The sequence below is a fragment of the Mugil cephalus genome, chromosome 4, assembly GCF_022458985.1.
Source record: "Mugil cephalus isolate CIBA_MC_2020 chromosome 4, CIBA_Mcephalus_1.1, whole genome shotgun sequence".
Lineage (NCBI taxonomy): Eukaryota > Metazoa > Chordata > Actinopteri > Mugiliformes > Mugilidae > Mugil > Mugil cephalus.
The window spans coordinates 18,269,289-18,281,487 of NC_061773.1; the positions used below are offsets into that span (position 1 = coordinate 18,269,289).

The following is a 12,199-nucleotide window of genomic DNA, read 5'->3' on the forward strand; positions in this document are numbered from 1 at the left end:
CCTACTAAAAAAGGAAACTTTTCTTCTAATCCTGGGGGTGTTGTGACATCCATCCATGTGAACGAGTGAAGTGAAAACGAGACAGATGCTGACACCCTGTGGCCGGGACGTGCTTCCTCAGAAATGACACCCGAAAAAGCCAGATTCACTCAATCACATCTCCCTTTATTGACTGATCGATTACAACACAATAAGACATTCAGTGCTTCTTGAAGAATTTTTACAGAGTTCATCCGTTTGTGCCTCACTATTTGGCTGCGGAGACAAAGACAGTGAGAGTTGGTTTTTAATCAAAGCGTTATCACCTGTGTCCATTGAACTATTGATAATAAAAGCGTTCCAAGGCCAAAAGGTGGCTTTTTGTTGCTTTATTTTGATGAATGTGTGCATGCTCCAATAAAATACCTTTCTGACGCTCCTCTACTATTTCGTGGATGATCTCTTCGAGCACCGGAGCCACTTGATCCAGCTGTTTGGGTGAAAGACGGACAGCAAACTCCACGGTTTTATCCTGGAAAGAGAGGCGCACGAAGGAGGTGTTAAGGACGTGTACGGGGTTGTTTTGTAGCGTGCTGGTTGAAAACCCAGGTAGCACTGGCGGATATGAGGGTGAGTGTGTGTGTCTGTGTGTGTTTGTGCTCACAGGATTTCCACCACGTTCCACCTGAGGGACCTGTTGGACGGTGACTTCTTCAAACTGACCGTCCTCTGATCGTGGCTCCATGTCCTTCCTGCCTTCTCGCTCCTGCAGCAAACACAAAACAGACTCAGGTGTATTTACAGAGAACAAAATTGTGTCATACAGAGGACACAACATCTGGTAATTCTTTTGCATGAAGACACATGTGCAATTGTGAATACTTTTTCAATAAACTCCTGTGTTTGATTCCAGAGCTGTGGACGATTTATCAGCTTACTGGACTGATTAGGACCTGCAGGAAACCAGACTTCTTTTAGTGTGTCAGGAAAAACACAACACTACGCTAAGAAATCTGAAAACCTTTCCTCCCTGTCAAAGCTGCTGGTTTGTCCAATAATTGGGGCCCCATGGAAAAACAAACAAACAAAAGTAAAAAGGGGGCAAAAAGGAGCTGCCACAACCATCGTCATCGAATTCCTGGTTTTGAACACTAAAACTCAGAAACGTATAATTCAGGGGTCTTCAACGTTTTTCAGGCCCCCAAACTGATGAGAGATCAAGTACTTACCCCCTACTACTACTACTATATCTGTTCTATATTAAACTTGGCCTAGTGCTGTTTATAAATATACATTATTATCATCACTTTACATTCAACAGTAAGCTATCAAATAATACACAGGTTCGAATATTCTTGTGTTCTTGCAATAGGAGTGGGTCCTACTGTGTTCAGGAGGCTTAGATTGACAGCTCCTGTATCGCTGAATGAGTGAAGTACTGACTGAAAGATGACGTCTTCTGCCTCCGTTTATCCCCGTACTAAAATATGTTGCATTCATGTCAATGTGCATTTAAAGGCATTTAAATTTGTGGAGGGAAATTTAAAAAACATATCAAAAATATCTAATCAACCAAAGATTTCGCAGCGTGCGTCTGGGACTGAATAGATAGCGTGTAATTATCCCTCGATTCATCCCTGTATTTAATCTTTTTTTTTTTTTGGATATAATTGAGAAATGTATAAAAATTGTCTAATCAACCAAAGATTTTGCAACCCCCCCTTCGAGTACCTCTGTAGACCCCTAGGGGTCGCAGACACCCTGTTGAAGCCCTATGGTATATTTTGTGATAAAAAAAACATGAAATAAAAATAAAAAGAGGAAGACGTAACAATAACAATTCATATGCTGGAACCTGGGAACAAGAAACAGAGGAAAGAATTTGCTGAATGATAATTCATTATCGTTCCCCGTCGAGCTCTTAAATCGGATTAATCTACAAGTTAATTGCTCTCTTGGAGACTAAACTGTTTTTCCTGCAACGCTTCAGAAAGCAGTTTAAAATTCCAAATAAACTTTATTTTTCCAGAGCATTGTTCAAATACTTAAGCTCACATGAAAGGATATGAATCGGTGGCTGGTAGCCACTTGCGTTCAAAGTCAGTTAATGATTGGTGTAATAGCTGATTACATCGGCGTGGCTCGGGTAAACAATTAAGCGACTCATTCTTTCAGCTCAGGCCTCCTTCTGTGCGCGAGCTCATTACCTTCATCAGCATCATCTCCTTCGGGCTGAAGAAAGTGATGTGACCTTCTGTCCTCTCGACCAGCAGTGCCATCACGCACGCCAGCACCACACAAGCAGCCACGGCTCCGCGCATGCTCATTCCGCTCTCCCCTAGACACAAACACACACGTTGGTCAGTTCACAACAGTAGGGTCACACAACAACACGGGCTACGTTCCCACATGGAGAGGGGCGAGTGGCCCCGAGTTCAAGAGATTTGCAGAAATGATGGAAAGCCTTCTTAGGTGGCGATGAAAATAGATCAGCTTCTGACATGAGGTGAAGAGTGCGCGTGCCAGAAACTATGTGCGAGCCATAACTGAGAGCAGCCGAGAGGAGGACACACGGTGTCCCATGCTTATGCAAGGGGGGTGGGAGGGGGGGTTGACAAATAGAGATAGGAAAGAAGTGTGGGGGGTTATGTGAAGCAGAACAAAACAGCCTACTCCACAGACAAGACAGATAAGGAGCCCGAGCGAAACCGGCCATACTTACAAAAGCAAGACAGCTCTGTACACAAATGCAAGCGGGTGAAGGCAGGACGTCAAAGAGCAGAAAAGGAAGAGGGAGCAAGGGAAAAAACCCGGGGGACGTCAGGGGAGAAGCAGAGAAGCAGAAGCAGCCATATGTTACTCACGTGCTGTTTCAGCTTTGGTCAGTTGCTTGGGGAAGTGTGCTTCAAGATGAGCAGAGCTTGACTGGTCTGAGCGTCTTGTCCCAGCGAGCCTTTATATCAAGCCCTGTCCTGATCCCTAAGCTTTTTACTGTCCTCCCTCACATCCGCTCCTCAACAGGCTGCTTCAAGCAATCTCCATGCTCCATGCTCCTGGAAACGCAGACATTTCTCAGGAATCTGGCTTTTTTTTTTTTTTTTTTTATTAGCGTAGCAAGCCCACCGTGCCGCATCTACGTCGGCCTTTGACAAGACTGACAAATGGACACTGACAGCTAACTCTGTCTGAGCAGTGTTTGCGCAGACTATACAACGTGTGAATGAGCCGCTGTATTGTGAGTTTGCGGGAACTCCGAGAACAGAGAACATGAAGTAAATCACTCATCGCGCGAGGCGTAAACACATTAGGAAGAAGATGATGAAACCAGTGGTTTCATCCAAAGTTTAATCTGTTTGTGGCCGTCTCCGTTTTTGGTCACCAAGTTAATTTGCTGAAAGGGAGTAGAGCTGGGAGACAAAGTACCCAGAGAGGTCAGGACATAAATTATCTGCTCCAAGTTATTATCTAACACAATGTGACATTTATCACCTGCCACTAAATTGTTGTTTGCGCGCATGCAGACCCACATACATCCGTCACTTGGTAACCTCATGACTCTGAAGAACTTTATTGATGCTTTTTTTCCCCCCCGAAATATGACACGGGAACTGTGTTCGTGCGCGGCGGTGAACTTTTACTGCAGGTTGGGGCAGAACACTCTGCAGAAGTGTTTCAGTTAAAAACATTGCCATTATTCTATCTGCTTTATTGCCATTTGGGCACACGAGTACAGCTCTTTTGAAGAATTTTATGGAACACGTTCACTATGATGCAAAAGCTCTTGTTACATTTTTCTCTCACCTAGCGTTAGGATGTTTTTATATGAGGTAGTTATGATATTTTTATACTTATATATCTGCACAGTGACGTTGTGTTTTCCTAGCATTTTAGTATCTCTAACTCTGGGAAGACAAATACTTGTAAATACTTGTGTGAATCACATCTGTAAAAGACATGTGGAGACAACAGATGTTGTAATTACCATAGTTTGTTAGTTGTTACTTTTTCCTTATAAAAAAAATCCACAAAAAAAACAACTTGATACTAGTAACGTGTGTCAGTGACACAGGTTTTGGGAAGTTGAAGATCCGTCCATTCCTGTGGACAGTATGGAAAGAGAGAAACTTTTATAAAACCATTTAAATTGCACATGTTTGCCAGTTTAGATAGATAGATGGACAGACAGTTGCTCAGGTCTAGGTTCAGCAACATTATGCCCAAAGAAAGTCAGTTAACTACCTGAATATAGTGAAAGACCAGATTATTCCACCAGTGGATTTTTTTCTTCTTACCTGATGGCACAGGCACATTCAGAGATGACAGTGCCAGTTTTCATTGGGCTCAAATTGTGAAAGACTGGTTCAGGGAACTTGAGACATTATTTCCACACATGGATTGGCCACCACAGAGTCCAGACCTTAACCCCATCGAGAATCTTTGGGATGTGCTGGAGAGAAGGCTTTGTGAAATGTGCCGTCAATACAAGATCATGGTGAAAAATGAATGCAACACCGGATGGAAATAAATCTTGAGACACTGCAGAAGCTTCTGGTCGAAACAATGCGGCGACAAATGCGTCCTGCAATCAAAGCTTCAACCAAATTTTATATTGTTTATATTATTATTTTCTTTTTTTTTTTAGCCAGTCAGTGTACATGAGGCGTAGAGCGGACGCCTCCGCGGGATCTCGCGATGTTAGCCGGGTGTAACGGGACGTGGGTCATGTGGGTCGCGCTGCTGCTGAAACCAGTGAATGCGTATAAACGTGTGCAGCCCCTCCGTCTTTTTCCTGAAGTGAAGCTGCGGAGCGGACGCGCGGTGCGTGCTGCCGCAGAGATTTCCAAATCATGGTAAGACAAGTGGTTCTTGGTATGCAGATTTAGGCGCATAGGTTATATATATATATTGCTTATATAACACAACAAAAAGCTGTTCAGGGTCGCTTACTTTTAAAGAACAGAAATGACTAGTTTCACGTGTTTACCACCCTGGAGTTGAAGGCCTTTCAGGGGAGCGGTTAGCCGCCTGTGTAGTTAACATTAACTTAATAAAACACGTATTCGGCTTAAAATATGGGAACGATGACTATGTTCTGCAGATGAGGTGGTATCTGTATTAGTTGTAATAGTGTTAAACTCAGTGGTGCATGTACTTGGAGCCGGTGTCAAAGGAGTTAGCGCTTTCGGGCTATGCTAAGCAGCTAGCGTGCGTTAGCTTACATACGGGCCCCAGTCAACACGTGGTTTCACGGAGGTGACAACGTGGTTCCCAGTAGTGTACAAAAACGCATTTTATAGGCAAGATCTTCTTAACTATTAGGTTATTAATACATTTAGTGCATCCGAAAAAAAAGTAACATTTCTTAATATGTCTAAAATGTCATCCCAATCTCAACTTTAAGCCTTTAAGTCTTAAATATTAGTGTATTTTGCATAGTAGCTGTTAAATTACATTTGGTCAAGTCTTAAGTCTTAACGTCCATTTATTACCACTTTATTCGCATTATGATCCTCTTTGTTCCCGGCCTATAATTTTACTGTTGCTCATTAGTTGAGTCCGCCCCAGGGATGACCTGAGTTGATAGTAGAATGATAAATTTTATTTTGAATTTCATCCTGGGTCTCCGATTTTCCTTATGTTTCGTACTCAGTGTAGGTTTTACACTTAAAAGGCCATAGCGGAATCCTGCTGCCATTTTTTTTTTTATTTTTTCACGCATTACTGGTTACCACGTGGGCTCTCGGTGAAAACTGTAAATGAAGCTTTTACAAACTTGATCGTTCTGGTCGTGTGTTCCCACAAGTTTCTCGGCCTAGATCCTCAAACCTCTGCATTTGTTTTTTTTTCCCCCGTAGGTGTTGTTACACGTGTTGTTCGAGCATGCGGCAGGCTATGCGCTGTTCGCCATCAAAGAGGTGGAGGAGATCAGCATGCTGCTCCCCCAGGTGGGTCTCTCCTCAGGGCCGCTCCCTGCTGGATCACGCTGTGATGTTTTGGATGGATTGGGACTGACTGCCTGTCGTTTCAGGTCGAGGAGAGTGTGCTGAACCTGGCGAAATTCAACAGCATGGTGAGCCTGGCTGCCTTCTTCCCCTTCAAGTCAGCCCAGGGTGCGCTGGAGAACATGAACGCCATCTCCGAAGGCAAGTTTTCATTTCTTTATTCAGTTCTTATTTATTCGAGTCCTCAGTTGTGATGATGTTTTATAATCTGTCAATCCACTGATTGTGAAGTGCTGACAATTTAATTTCAACCCTGAACATCTGAGGACCGTCATTTAGAAATTTCCCAGTTTGTGACAAACCAAGCGCCTATTATCATGAAAAACAGATGATGCATTTGAGCAATTAATTCAGTTTTACGCAGGCTATTTTAAAGATTTCAGAATTAATCTGGAATCTCTGTTTAGAACATTTATTGGTTAAATTTGTGTGGATGGTCTACATTCGTCTGTTCAGGTGTAGATCTTGGCGCCATGAAGGCTATGACATTCAGCGTTTTGTTAAAATAACTGAGCTGATTCGCCCATTTTCACTTTTTGTGGTTTGTGGTGGAGAGATACTACTGAATTGTTGACTAAACTTATTTTTTAATCTTTTCTTCTGGTCAGAGCACCGTAGCTCTAAAAGACAGAACACACATTTTCCCAGCTAGTCGTTGCATTAATCACATGACTAGGCCTATGTCTTTCTGTTGAGGTTAGCTCACTAGTATGACCAGTATGGGTCGTTATCACAGCTCAAAATCCACAAAATGAAATTACAATTTACATTGTTAACCTATTTATGTAAGAAGTATGTTAACACAAAAATGTTAATACAATAAAGAAATTTGCACATTATCAGCGACAACCTAATGTTTTGGCAAGTGAGTGTATATTGTTCACTTAAAAAAATCTAACAAAAAACGATTAAGAGTTGATTGCGATTAGCCGGGCCCTTTTGTGCATGGTTTAAGTAGCTGAGTAACCTCCTTTTGTTCCCTCGCAGGTGTGGTTCACGCTGACCTGAAGTTGTTCCTAGAGACAAATCTGCCCCGCAGCGGGAAGAAGAAATCTGTGTTGGGTGTTTCGGATGCGAAGATCGGAGCAGCTCTACAAGAAGAGTTTAGCCTTTCTATCCAGACTGGAGGAGTGGTGGCTGAAATAACCAGAGGTGAGGACAGATTCGCTACCACCATGTGTTGGGACCAAATGTTTCTTGGGGAAATGTCTGTGTTTAACGTGGCTTGTTGTGATGCGAATTTGATCCTGACTAATGAATGAAGGTTGTTACTGAAAATCTGAACAGCCACTGGACGCATTGTGTAACGCTGCTGCTGCTCTGAGCCCAGACAAACCCCTCTTCGTGTGTTCTGTCCTGTCAGGCGTGCGTCTGCACTTCCACTCCCTGGTGAAGGGTCTGACCGGCCAGGCCGCCTCCAAGGCACAGCTGGGTCTGGGCCACAGCTACTCCAGAGCTAAAGTGAAGTTCAACGTCAACAGGGCCGACAACATGATCATCCAGTCCATCGCTCTGTTGGATCAGCTGGACAAAGACATCAATACTTTCTCCATGCGTGTGCGGTAAGCTTCAATCGTCTCACAATAAATACACCTTATGATTCAGTACCGGTGTGCAGCTTTGAATTTGGTTAGCACTTCCTTTGCTGCACCGCATCTTTTTTTTTTTTTTTTTTTTTTTTTTTAATTAACATAGGCACACTAATATCATAGACTACTCATTGGGTTTTGAGGCAGCAGCTACACATTTAATACGTGTGCTGATGTTTAACTGTCCTCCTAATGCTTACCACAGACAGTGCGTTCTAGAGTGCTGTCTGTATAGAAACGGGAGGTACATCAACCCCACCTAACACATCCGCCCTGCCAACCGTTGTCTGCTAGGGCACCGCTGTTGGGTGAGACAGCTGGGCATGTGCATCTACTCACACTCATTACATGTGTTTGTGGATTGAAAGGTCTAATGAGGCTTTGCGGGTATTTTAATGTCTTTTGTTGTTGGTCTACAGTGAATGGTACGGATACCACTTCCCAGAGCTGATCAAAATCGTTACCGACAACTCGATGTACTGTCGCTTGGCTCAGCTCATCGGCAACAGGAAGGAGCTGTCGGAAGAGAGCCTGGAGAGCCTGGAGGAGGTGGTGATGGACAGCGCCAAGGCGCAGGCCATCCTGGATGCGTCTCGCTCATCTATGGGTCAGCACACTGAGTTTTACTTCAGGTTATAGACGTGCATTAAGCCCCTTTTTTGCCCACCCTGGACCCCTAATCGTCCTTGGTGCCTAACACAGGGGGGTAGAGTAGCTCTCTCATAAACCTGTAGCGAAGGCCTAAATCCTCGCTGCGGATCCTGTCGGGAGAAACAACCTCACATTGCACACAATATTATAGGCGTGGCATTTTTGTAAACGTATGATACGAGTGTGTTAAAGTTCGGGTCTGTTTCCTCCAGGTATGGATATCTCCCCCATCGATCTGATCAACATCGAGAGGTTCTCCAATCGTGTCGTGTCTTTGGCCGCTTATCGTCTGGAGCTGCAGGAGTATCTGCGTTCAAAGATGAGCCAAGTGGCTCCAAACCTGGCAGCTTTGATTGGAGAAGTGGTAAGCAGTTGTGTTTGTGTATATCTATAAGTTCTGACATGTATGGACCAATGATGTTATACCAATATCTGTCAATCCACTGAATGTGTGTGATGAATAACATCCGGTGCTGATGGTCAACATGATTCGCATCGAGATCAAAATCGACCTTTTCAAAGGAGAAACTGACCCGATTTATCTCCCGTTCAGGTCGGAGCTCGTCTCATTTCCCACGCCGGCAGTTTAACCAACCTGGCCAAGTACCCGGCGTCCACGGTTCAGATCCTGGGAGCAGAGAAGGCCCTGTTCAGGTACTGGGGCCCCCCCTCCCTGCTGGGGAAAACAGTGGTTGCAGTGATGGCAGGGCTGGGCTGGAGCAGAGCAGGGTGACCGGAGGAGACCAACACTTAACGTCTCCCCCTGGAGTGATCCCTCTCGGCCAAATGCACCCCCACAGTCTGAGCAGCCACTCGCAGCACAGAGGTAGAAAAATGAGATACTAGTTTACATTTAACATGGAAGCAAAGGTTAAGTTACACCATGTTAGGTTTCAAATGTGGTCGTAAAGTTCAGATTATTCTAGGTAGACGCCTGCTTTCCTATAACATTTCTTATAGCAGCTGTCTCAGATCAGAGTTCATATTGTAGAAAATCTGAATTTCCTTTATAGCCCTGACATGCCTGTGTTTAGAAGCCTCTCCATGAACGCCTATAGCCCTATAGTCTATTATGTGAAAATTAACACAAACTTTAGAAGTACCTCACCTTTCATTCCCAAAAAACATTTACATCCTTGTTACTGGAAACTTGCTGTTTGTCCTGAACGTGAGAGCAGTTGTATTGTCTCACAGAGCCCTGAAGACACGAGGCAACACCCCCAAGTACGGCCTCATCTTCCACTCGACCTTCATCGGTCGCGCAGCCGCCAAGAACAAAGGCCGCATCTCCAGATACCTGGCGAACAAGTGCACAATCGCCTCCCGTATCGACTGCTTCTCCGGTGAGTGAAGACCTTTTGCAGAACGACGCATTCATTTTCTTGTGGCGTAATTGCGATGATGCAGATATTTTTCGTCAACAGTATCCAACCCTCGGGTTGATGTTGAGAAGCTATTTCCTGAGCAAAGCCGCGCGTCTTTTCGGACGCTGATGAGCTCGCTTTAATCGCACGAGGGCTTCGTTTTGATCGTCATTATTTTTTCTTTCTCACAGAACTACCCACAAGCGTGTTTGGAGACAAACTGCGCGAACAGGTGGAGGAGCGTCTGTCTTTCTACGAGACGGGCGACGTGCCACGGAAGAACGTGGATGTGATGAAAGAGGCCGTGAAAGAGGTGAGCGTGGAGATTTACTTTGACCTGGGTCTGATGTAGAGATCGACCGATACAGATTGATAGTGATTTTATTTTTGCCTTGTCCGATACATGCAGCTAATTTTTCTGAGCCGATGCCTTTTCTCCCTCCATTTACATGGAGACAATGATAACAATGCCGATACCAGTAAAAGGCTCAAATATCAGCCCGATATATTGGTCGATCTCTAGTCTGATGTATGAGAAGCTCGGAAAGACACAAATTAGTTTGTTGGAACAGCAATTCTTTTTTTATATAGTTCAGAAAAGTGCACATTTGATACAGTCAATGCTGCGAATGATGACAAGTCTTTGCCTGACATTGCTGTGAGGGTAAATACTGATTTAATGAGCCTGACGCAGCTGCATCGACCCTTCGTTGAATATCTGTTGGTTTTGTGCTGATTGTAACGACGTTTCTCTCTTCCCTCCGTCTAAGGCTACTGACGTTGCAGCCGAGATGAAGCGCAAACTGGAGAAGAAGGAAAAGAAACGAAAGAAGCGCGAGAAGAAGTTGGAAGAACTTGAAGCAAACGGAGAAACCAACGGCGACGCCGAGGTGAGCTTTGGTTTTAGCATCGGCTCCACGCATGTTTTGATTTGAGAGCGGACCCGCACATGGTCTTTTCTCAGTGTACGACATGCCAGATCATCCTGACTCCGAACCATTGGCTGGTCCCAAACAGTGGGCCTGATCACTGAAGAGAGTCTGACACACACATGAGTTTCATTTAACTGATCAGCCCAGCTCGTTAGATATTATTAACTGACCGTTTACCCGTTTCCTTGAAGGTGGAGAACGGAGACGCAGACACTCCTGTCGTGAAGAAGAAAAAGAAGAAGCAGGCAGCCGAGGAGATGGAGGAGGAGGCGGAGAACGGAGCGGAGGAGACTCCAGGCAAGAAGAAAAAGAAGCGAAAAGCAGAGGCAGAGGAAGCGGCTGCCACAGATAACGGAGCGGAGGAAACCGAGACTCCATCAAAGAAGAAAAAGAAACAAAAAACTGAGGCCGTAGAGCCAGACGAGACCCCGGAAACACCTGTCAGCGAGAAGAAAAAGAAAAAAAAGAAAAAGGAGGCGGCAGAGTAAATCGGAGTATGTCCAGAGACTGAATCTTTATTTTTGTGTACAGCTTATTTTTATTCCCTTTTTGCATTTATCTGAGGCTAGTTTATGTTGCAACTTCATGTCGGACTGTATTCATGCTTATAACTGTGCCTTGAAGATGATGACATTTAATTTGACTTCTGTAAATAAATTTGTCTATCAAAGTTTTGTCTGTCAATTCTAGGAGAGGATTCAAATGTTCTGGTTCTCAGAAGCTTATCTAGGGTCAAAAGTTATAACTTGGGCTTCATATTTTCATATTAAAATCCTGCTTTAGGTTCACATACCCTAATGTTAATGTATCTGAAGCAGTTCAGCTTTACAAAATGAGAAGAGGACGACCTAAAAGCTAAAAGTCACACTTGCTCTGATGAAGCTCTGGTATTAGATTGGTTAAAGATTTTATCCACAACTGCCAGGAAAACTGGTTAGAAAGCAAAGGAGTGACTCCTCGTGCACCTGCATAAGAAAAAAACCCTTAAAATGACGTGGCTGTTTCAGGCAACACTTGAACAGGAAGCGGGTTGAGGTGAAAAAACGGTCGTCTGCTGTAAAGCCTGAGAATGTCCTCGAGGTGAGGACAACTTGAATTCATCTGCCTGGGCTTAGTTACATTACAAAAAGAAAAACGCAGGTCATCTCTTTAAGATATAACAATCAAGCATAACATTATGACCACCTTCATAATATTGTGTAGGTTTCCCTTGTGTCTCATCAGTGAATGGACATGGACCGTCTGAGGTTGTCCTGTAGTGTCTGGAAACAGGATGTTTAGTGGGGTTTGGGTCCTATGGGTTAAGGGGAGGGGGCTTTATGGATAATCCTACAGATACTGAATTGAATTTGTGCTGTTTTTTGAGTTGTTCCAAAACTCTTTCAGTGCAGGTCTCTGTGAGGCTGCTGACATCAAGGAGTGTCATTGCTATGGGGTGAGGGTGTCTGGTCTAGGTAGGTTAGGAGGTAGGTGGTGTCTAAGTAAGATGAACATGAATGAATGCCAGGTCCAAAAGTTTCCCAGCACAACATTGAATTGTCACAAGATGGTCAATGTTATTTACTTCTCCTGTCAGTGGTTTTAATGTTGTGGCTGATCAGTGTATATGCAGTATATTCATTCATTTTCTCTAACCGTGGGCTGGAGCCTGTCCCCGCTGTCATTGGGCGAGATGCGGGGTA

General features: G+C 44.2%; 2 protein-coding genes and 2 non-coding genes across 5 annotated transcripts; 3 read left to right on the plus strand and 1 right to left on the minus strand.

Moving 5' to 3' along the window:
* Positions 1-144: 144 nt before the first annotated feature.
* mlnl (motilin-like) lies at positions 145-3,126 on the minus strand. 2 transcript variants are annotated; one of them, XM_047584297.1, is made up of 5 exons: positions 2,844-3,126; positions 2,187-2,317; positions 644-745; positions 406-511; positions 145-255 (listed from the first exon to the last, which is right to left on the minus strand). In XM_047584297.1, the coding sequence occupies exons 2-5, from the start codon at positions 2,304-2,306 to the stop codon at positions 248-250; spliced, it is 336 nt and encodes a 111-aa protein (XP_047440253.1). In that variant the 5' UTR covers positions 2,307-2,317; positions 2,844-3,126; the 3' UTR covers positions 145-247. The 2 variants fall into 2 exon arrangements, with proteins under 2 accessions (XP_047440253.1, XP_047440254.1); XM_047584298.1 differs by lacking the exon at positions 2,844-3,126 and adding an exon at positions 2,702-2,771.
* Positions 3,127-4,683: 1,557 nt separating this feature from the next.
* Positions 4,684-11,187, plus strand: nop56 (NOP56 ribonucleoprotein homolog). The gene is made up of 12 exons (XM_047584294.1): positions 4,684-4,829; positions 5,835-5,924; positions 6,008-6,122; positions 6,969-7,133; positions 7,345-7,543; positions 7,990-8,177; positions 8,434-8,585; positions 8,775-8,875; positions 9,416-9,564; positions 9,777-9,898; positions 10,356-10,475; positions 10,709-11,187. The coding sequence occupies exons 1-12, from the start codon at positions 4,827-4,829 to the stop codon at positions 11,003-11,005; spliced, it is 1,701 nt and encodes a 566-aa protein (XP_047440250.1). The 5' UTR covers positions 4,684-4,826; the 3' UTR covers positions 11,006-11,187.
* On the plus strand, positions 8,230-8,349 carry LOC125007497. Its single transcript, XR_007112717.1, has one exon. It is a non-coding gene; the product is annotated as a small nucleolar RNA SNORA26 (small nucleolar RNA).
* Positions 10,210-10,277, plus strand: LOC125007492. Its single transcript, XR_007112712.1, has one exon. It is a non-coding gene; the product is annotated as a small nucleolar RNA SNORD57 (small nucleolar RNA).
* Positions 11,188-12,199: the final 1,012 nt, after the last annotated feature.